Below are 8,908 nucleotides of genomic sequence, written 5' to 3'. Positions count from 1 at the left end.
TATTTTGCAAGGCACTGTAGCTTCTTCTCTGTGCTGCCGGTGCATGGAAAATCCCGCCAGCTCTATATTATCTGTTTCGTCGTTCAGCTTCGACTCGGTGAAACATAAGATATTACAATTTTTTACCTTTTGTAGAGTGCAGTATTTTCGTTTTTGGCAAAAAAAACGTACCCATTTGACGTACCCACAATTGTCAGATTAGGATAGGAAACACTCTAAAGTTTCCAAAACTGTCAAAATATTGTCTGTGAGTATACCAGAACTGATATTGCAGGCGAAAACCTGAGGAAAATACAATCAGGAAGTGCCTCTTATTTTATTAATATTTTTTACCCTGTTTTCTCCCCAATGTCGTAGTGTCCAATTGATAGTTACAGTCTTGTCTCATCGCTGCAACTCCCGTACGGACTCAGGAGAGGTGAAGGTCGAGAGCCATGCATCCTCCGAAACCTAACCCAACCAAGCCACACTGCTTTTTGACACAATGCCCACTTAACCCGGAAGCCAGCTGCACCAAGGTGTCGGAGGAAACACCGTGCACCTGACGACCGTGTCAGCGTGCACTGCGCCCGGCACAGGAGTCGCAAGGACATCCCTGCAGGCCAAACCCTCCCCTAGCCCGGAAGACGCTGGGGCAATTGTGCGCCATCCCATGGGTCTCGCGATCGCGGCCGGGTTCGACAGAGCCTGGACTCGAATCCAGAATCTCTATTGGCACAGCTAGTACTCCTTAGACCACTGCGCCTGTATACATTTTTGTTTAACCCTTTCACACGTACCAATAAACGGGTGTGATCATTCTACAGCGGTCCCTGCAGCGTACTCTCAAACCGGTGTGATTAGAATGCTTTTTTAGAACGTCCAGTTTCGATTGACGCAACAGTCAGTGTTTGAGCTGGCAACAATGTTTTTTCTCAGAAACATTTTGCACAAACACAGTCCTTACAAAATTATGTCCTAAATGTGACAAGTTTTTTGGGGATGCACTGTTCAGACATGCACAGAAGTTGCAACAGCATAAAACATCATACAAACTGGAAATGTAGGCTACATTAGTCCTAGCGCTAACTGAGGAAAGATTGGCATAACACAAGCGGTCATATTTAGCTAAATCTCGGCTGACAGAAACTACAATATGAATAAGCATATAGCAATCATTATTTACAATTTATCACATCATGGGTGAGCTCACCATTGATCAAAATAATTGGCAATGGATAGTTTTTTTTGCATCAAGCAATAGTTAGCATTTTGAAGGGGGTGTGTTGTCAACTATCATTCACTTCCCTTCATTAATTTCCGGAAGTTTACTCGAAAGATGAGTGAACCATTCCTTCACATAATTTTGTTATAACATCTTTGGTCTGACAGACATTGACAGAATGCACTGTATAATGTCAACGAACATGGCGCCACACATAGCTGCAAATAGCTTAGCATTTGCTCATTATAATCAGGTCAACCTTCAAAAAAGTATTTTACACACATTATAGGTGTCCATTCCAATCTATGCAATAATTGGAATTCATGATTTGTTACCAGTACTTGAAAACATGTCAATACAACTGCAAATACATTATGCTCAATACATACTGTACATATAACTCCTTCGGAAAGTATTCAGACCCCTTGACTTTTTCCACATTTTGTTGCGTTGTAGCCTTATTCTAAAATAGATTTTTTTTTAAATTCCCCTCATCAATCTACACACAACACCCCATAATGACAAAGCAATTACAAGTTTTTAGAAATTTGTGCAAATGTATAAAGAAAAACTAACAGAAATAACACATTTACATAAATATTCAGAACCATTATTCAGTACTTTGTTGTTCTTTGTTGAAGCACATTTGTCTTTTGGGAATGACTCTACAAGATGGGCACGCCTGTATTTGCGGAGTTTCTCCCATTCTTCTCTTCAGATCCTCTCAAACTCTGTCAGGTTGGATGGGGAGTGTCGCTGCACAGCTATTTTCAGGTCTCTCCAGAGATGTCCGATCGGGTTCAAGTCCGGGCTCTGGCTGGAACACTCAAGGACTTTCAGAGATTTGCCCCAAAGACACTCCTGCATTGTCTTGGCTGTTGGCTTAGGGTCATTGTCCAGTTGGAATGTAAACCTTTGCCCTGGTCTGTGGTCCTAAGCGGTCTGGAGTAGGTTTTTATCAAGGATCTCTCTGTACTTTGCTCCATTCATCTTTCCCTTCCCTCAGTCTCCCAGTTCCTGCTGCTGCAAAACATCCCCACACCATGATGCTGCCACCCCCATGCATCACTGTAGGGGTGGTGACAGTTTTCCTCCAGTTGTGATGCTTGGCATTCAGGCCAAAGAGTTCAATCATGGTTTGAGCAGATCAGATAATTATGTTTGTCATGATCTGAGAGTCTGTTACGAATCCCCTTTGGCCCGACAGTCTAGGGGGATGGTAATGCGACCCGTAACATAACTCATGCAATTTATAATAGTGACAAAGTAAAAGTGTGAACGAAATAACCACGACTGAAATCTACCGTCAAACTCAGGGTTTATTAATAAACACACGGTAATGGGGGGAGCAGGAAAAGGGGCTGAGCTGGACCCAAGGAAAGAAACAATAAGTATTCAAAACACCCCTGAGCTAGACTAGCCTACTTGAACAACAGCTAACTAACTAACCAAAACTACAGTGGGTGGTCCGCCCAGTTCTAACTAGTGTCTTTAACAAAGTTTACCTACGGGTAGTGTATGCCCATGGGTGACTTGTCTTGGTTCCCCCTTTTCCCACCAGCAAACAAACAAACACCATAACTAAAAACAATACTCACAGGTGATGACAAAGTGCTATGGAGGTGCTCAAACAAAAGAGAGGTCAATACACAAAGAGAGAGTGAAACAGAGAGACCTACAGACAGGGCATTTACAGAGAGATTGATCTCTAGAGCAAACAACTGACAGGGTTTTTAAACCAAGGGAAAGGAACTGTGATTGGGTAGGAAACAGGAGGAGGTGTGTCTTCTGATTGATGATTGATTGGTGAGTGATTGGGGAGTGATGATCTTCACCTGTGAGGGGAGAAGGAAAGAAAAGAACACAGGATACACACACACACACACACACACACACAGGATACACACACAGAATACTGGTATCCGTAACAGAGTCCTTTAGGTGTCTCTTGCCAATTTCTACCATAAAGGACTGATTGGTGGTTGTCCTTCTGGAAGGTTCTCCCATCTCCATAGAGGAACTCTGGAGCTCTGTCAGAATGACTTGGGGGTTTTTGGTCACCTTCCGAACCAAAGCCCTTCTCCCCCACTTGCTCAGTTTGGCTGGGCAGCCAGCTCTAGCAGGAGTCTTGGTGGTTCCAAGCATCTTCCATTTAAGAATGATGGAGGCCACTGTGTTCTTGGGGAGCTTCAATGCTGCAGAAATGTTTTTACCCTTCCCTTCGACCTCATGGCTTGATTTTTGCTCTGACATGAACTGTCAAATCATGTCCAATCAATTGAATTACCAGAGTTGTTGTGGAAACAGTTGTGGAAACAGGATGCACCTGAGCTCAATTTTGAGTATCATAGCAAAGAGTCGGAATACTTATGTAAATAAGATATTTCAGTTTTTATTTTTAATACATTTTCAAAAAAATTTAAAAAACTATTTTCACTTTGTCTTTTTGGTGTATTGTGTGGAGATTGAAATAAGGCTGTAACGTAAAGAAATGTGGAAAAAAGGAAGGGGTCTGAATACTTTCCGCATGCATTGTATATACTGTATGCTACAGTAGAAACGACAACACGATATACAGAAAATAAGACACTTACTTGGATAGGAACGCACACGTCCATCCAATGCGAACCATCCAGAAAATGTGCCAGGGGGAAAAGTTTGTGCTAGACTGCGCAAATGTCTGCTTACCTGATCTGTGGATACACTGGGGAAGTGCTTGGGCTCTCCTCGAAGAGAGAAGTTTGTGCAGCTCAGTAAAGCCCCCAAACATAAACTATCCATAGCAGTTAAATGGGCTACATCTATGCAAATTAATGATACCTCAATTCAAATTGTTATTAGAAAATAAAACTTGATAGAAAATCATTTGAAATTGACTGATTGAAACATAGCCTATAGATAATTAGCAGGCAGCGTGTCTTGGTTTAAGGGCAACGTAGGTTAAGGATCAAATCCCTTTAGCGAGATCGATTTGACAACATCCAGTGAAATGGCAGAGCGCCAAATTCAAATAAAATTATTATAAAAATTAAACTTTCATGAAATCACACATGCGATACACCAAATTAAAGCTACACTTGTTGTGAATCCAGCTGCAGTGTCAGATTTGCAAACCGTGCTATTATCTGAGGACAGCACCCCATCAAACAAAGACAGACAAATCATAATTAAACCCGCCAGCTGCGGCACAAAACTCAGAAATAAATATATAATTCATGCCTTACCTTTGACGAGCTTCTTCTGTTGGCACTCCAATATGTCCCATAAACATCACAAATGGTCCCTTTGTTCGATTAATTCCAACGTTATATATCCAAAATGTCAATTTATTTGGCGCTTTTGATCCAGAAAAATACAGGGTCCAACTCACGCTACATGACTACAAAATCTCAAAAGTTACCTGTAATCTTTGTCCAAACATTTCAAACAACTTTCGTAATACAACTTTAGTTATTTTTTTTACGTAAATAATCTATCAAATTTAAGCAGAGATAAACAGCGTTCAATACCGGACGAAAACAAAGAAAGCATGTTCTAACCAAATCATGAGAGAGCACCTGGAGTGACACAGGAAAATAACAGGGATACTTCTTCATTTCTCTAAAGAAAAACATCAAACAATTTCTAAAGACTTTTGACATCTAGTGGAAGCTATAGGAACCTCAAGGATATTTCTATTAAAACAGCCTTGCCGTAGAAAAGCAATAGAAAACAGATTGACCTCAAAAAAACAATTCCCTGGATGGATTGTGCTCGGGTTTTAGCCTGCCAAATCAGTTCTGTTATACTCACAGACTTTATTCAAACAGTTTTAGAAACTTCAGAGTGCTTTCTATCCAAATATACCAATTATATGCATATAATATCTTATATCTTATATGAATAAGTTTCTGGGCCTGAGTAGCAGGCAGTTTACTTTGGGCACACTTTTCATCCGGATGTGAAAATAGCGCCCCCAAGCCATAAGAAGTTTTAACTGTCCTGTTGCTTAGCAATCACATTGGAATAGGGAGAGCATTCTGACATCACATGCATAAAAAAACTCACACTGGCTGTCGCCGTTATAGATATTTGGAAGGTTAATATTTGTTTAGTTATTCAGATTTGTCAGGGGGTGCTGCAGCACCCTCAGCACCCTTGTTCTTTTAGATACCCCAGATGGTGTATCAATGCTGTAAGACAATGGCTTTGGCCTTCTCAAATGAGTACTCTAACAAATTCCTCTGTGTTAATAGACTTATTTGAGCAACACAACTGTATGAAACAAGCAGCACTACCCTGCAAAAGATGGCAGTGCATTTACCTTAGGGTTCATGATGGACATGGAGAATAAACCACCACCAAAGGTATACATTTTTTCCACTTTTATTTTCCGTTGCACAGTAATTTCTATCTACATAATTTCTAAATTGTTTGTGGCAGCAGAGAAAGTCATAAACATCCATGTGAAATTTGCATAAAACTGTACAAGAAAATTGGCTACAATGAGAAAATACTGCAACCCACTGATAACTGTTAAATCCAGGACAGAAATGGCATTATGGCGGACAGACTCCCTCTTGTAAATTAGTATGGATCATACCAGGTAAGAAGAATACTGCATACTGAGTATAGGCAAGAAACAACTCACTCAAAGACAAGAAAAAACACATAAAAAAAAATTGAATAGAAAAATAAAAGAGAGCTAGAAGGGAAGGGAAAGACCTCAATCATAGACTAGTTGTTTTTTTCCTGAAGTATTCTTTCCACCTTGGAAGATTGAAGCGGGGCTACCTACCGACATCCACACAACAATGCATACTAGAACACAGAGAAGGAGACCAAACCTGTTAGTTAGCATCACCAACATGAGCCACTTGGAACTGCTACTGGAGTAGAAGGAGAATGCAATTAGAAGACAAGCGAGGGAGAGTTGAAGCATGATGTGTGCAGACTCGGACACTGAACATGCGAGGCCGGTCTATGATGGAGCCACATTACACAGAGGTTGCATCATCCTGCTGATGTAGACATCCTCTACTTACCGTGGTTACTGACTTTTTTTTTTTTTCTTGGCGATTTCCCACAATTGATTGGATACAGAAAGCTTGGTCATGGAAATCAAGTATTTCAGACAAGAAAGACATTGTTGATCATACAACAAACCAACAAATGTTAAAGAACAATGTACAACTGCAAATAGGAAAGGAAAAGACAGCAAAGTTGAACATTAAAGGTAGACTCAGCAATATGACGTAGTTGCAAAAAGTAAATGGCATGGTGGGTCAATTTCCGCAACAACTAAGAGCGTTGAAGGACGATGCTCAACTTCTTCGCTATTTTGGCACCCTGGCTACCCAACACACATGCACCTATACTGTGTGATTGTGTGAGAGCAAAATCTTGCATCTCGCTCATCTCAATATCTGCGGTGCTGCTTGTGGCAACGTCTACCTTGAAAGATTCTGTGCTGGTCAAATGTTGTTTAGAAGTTAGTAAAACTTTTATGAAGGGCACAATGTTGTGAATACAATAGTTGTGTTCGATTCTGAAAACTTGCTACCCTCACTAGTGGCCTCACGGTTGAGTTGCTGTAATCTAACCAACCATCTCCTATCAGGATGAGTCGAAAAGGTCTTCGAGAAGAAAGAACTGGAAACTAACTCAGTGACCGAGTCAGAATGCACAGTTCCCAGAGGCCCTGTATAGACAGACCTAGACCTATTGTATTTAAATTAGTGAAACACTTGGTATGTTGAGTAAGTTGAGTAATTGAGTAATAGAGTTGAGTAATAGAACAATGAAACGAAAGCTAAAATAATTCTTTGGCGTTAGAAAAAATATGGCAGCTGTCCTTGTGTCGCTTGCTTGAGCAATGTCAACCACTTTTCAATTGGTCTTAGATTGTCAAACTACTTACCTATTTACAAAAGAATGGTAGAGAAGCCTGGCAGAACATTAAAGTAGATACATATGAGTGTTTTCACCACTGAAATGGGGACAGAAACAGAGGACAGTTCCGACACACTACACATATAGCAGCGTCTCTTACACTTCAATATATAAAATGTGAATTAATAGACCACTCACACTGACAAAGTTATTTTACGGAAAAAAAAAGAAAAAAAATTCTGTCTTCAAAAATGCATGACTTTGCCTGAATGTACATATATATATTCCTGCATATATCAACACACACAAATAGGTTTTCCCATGTGTATATACTGTAGTAATCTCCAAGTGTATGTGCACTCGAGGAGTTTATGTCCATACAATATTACTCCTGAAAACCAATCCAATAGGTGTGAATACACTAGCAGTGTATAGGCCTACTGTAACACTGACATAATTCACACAGAGTCATTATTAAAGCCAAACTGTAGTAGATGTTAATGGCATGATGAGGTCAGGGGGAGAAGGTAGCATTTACATGTCAAATTAAACACTTCAGGGAGAGGAGACACTGACAGTCTTGCTTCTAGAGTTCTGATCTTGCTTTTAGATTTCTGATGTGTGTGATACCTGGTATGACACATTATTTATGGTGACGTGTACTGATCTGCATGATAAATCTATGTATTTTATATCCATGCCCTCTTTTTGAATCCAGCCCTTTTTATAAGGATCAATTAATGGGAGTTTGACAAAGCCACAAAACATACTGGCAACATTACCAAATCAAAATATATCATAATTCACAACGTTCACGACAACTAAGAACAAATAAAAACAGATTTCAAGTAAAACAGACTGAGCTTAAAATTAACGATACACAAGAGGAAGGAAATGAATACATGTATAATACAGTTGGGAACAATATGAAAACAGTGAATCCATATGATGAGGAGAGTCTAGTTGGATCAAGGAGAGAGGATCCAGTATACATTGGAATTACTTGCTTTTTTAATCCTGCAACTCTCTGCATAGAGCCGGCTGTCACTATGACAACACATCCTGTGACTTTGAGTAGAGCTTCTTATGCCCACCACCAGTTTCGCTCCACCTGTGAAGTTCTCCTCTTGTTGTTTTGCACTTGACAGTCAGAAGTGAATACAGCGTCGATCATTTATATAGATATAATTATGTATATATATATATATATATATATATACTTTTTTTCATCTTTTTCCTTTTTGAGATTTTTTTTGTAGTTGTTAATTTTTTTCTCAGTTGTGTCTGTGTCTTTAGTATACTGGCCCCGGATTGGTTGGAGCAGAGACGACCGCACAGAACATTTTGGCGAATGAGGATGAGGGAACCCCAGAGCTCCAACCAACTGGCAGGCCACAGAGGGGAAAACAAACAAAAGATAACAAAAAAAAGGACACCTTTTTTTCCAGTTTGTCCTTCTCTCTAGTCCGTTCCTCATATGAAACCTTATGACTGAGGTAAATACAGTATACAACATTGTGCTAGGGAAGAGTATCCCACGTGTCCAGCGAAGGAAGGAGAGATGGAAGGATGTATGGATGGAGAGATGGAGGAGGGGGGCATGTAGAGTCCAGATGAAGCAGTGTCCCTTTGGCTCTGCTCCCCTCTTTCAGATCAGAACTGGTACCACTTCTTGTCTTTGCACTTCAGCATCATCTGTGGAGAGAGGGGAAAATGAAAAACTAGTGTTACAGAAAACTGCCATTTGTCTCCCTCTAGGGGCTATACATGACACTATACAAGCAGCATCTTCTAGGAGTATAGGAGGAAGCTGATCTAAGATCAGTTTTATGT

At 40.2% G+C, this 8,908-nt stretch overlaps 1 protein-coding gene across 3 annotated transcripts in view; it reads right to left on the bottom strand.

Moving 5' to 3' along the window:
* Positions 1-5,553: 5,553 nt before the first annotated feature.
* stxbp5a (syntaxin binding protein 5a (tomosyn)) overlaps positions 5,554-8,908 on the bottom strand; it is a 153,664-nt gene continuing 150,309 nt past the window's right edge. For all 3 annotated transcript variants that reach the window (XM_020496957.2, XM_020496958.2, XM_020496960.2), the window contains one exon: positions 5,554-8,770. In XM_020496957.2, coding sequence (XP_020352546.1) covers positions 8,729-8,770 — 42 coding nt within the window. In that variant the 3' untranslated portion in view covers positions 5,554-8,728. The remainder of the gene's footprint in view (positions 8,771-8,908) is intronic.

The sequence above is a fragment of the Oncorhynchus kisutch genome, linkage group LG12, assembly GCF_002021735.2.
Source record: "Oncorhynchus kisutch isolate 150728-3 linkage group LG12, Okis_V2, whole genome shotgun sequence".
Lineage (NCBI taxonomy): Eukaryota > Metazoa > Chordata > Actinopteri > Salmoniformes > Salmonidae > Oncorhynchus > Oncorhynchus kisutch.
This window is presented reverse-complemented; position numbering and strand designations above follow the sequence as displayed.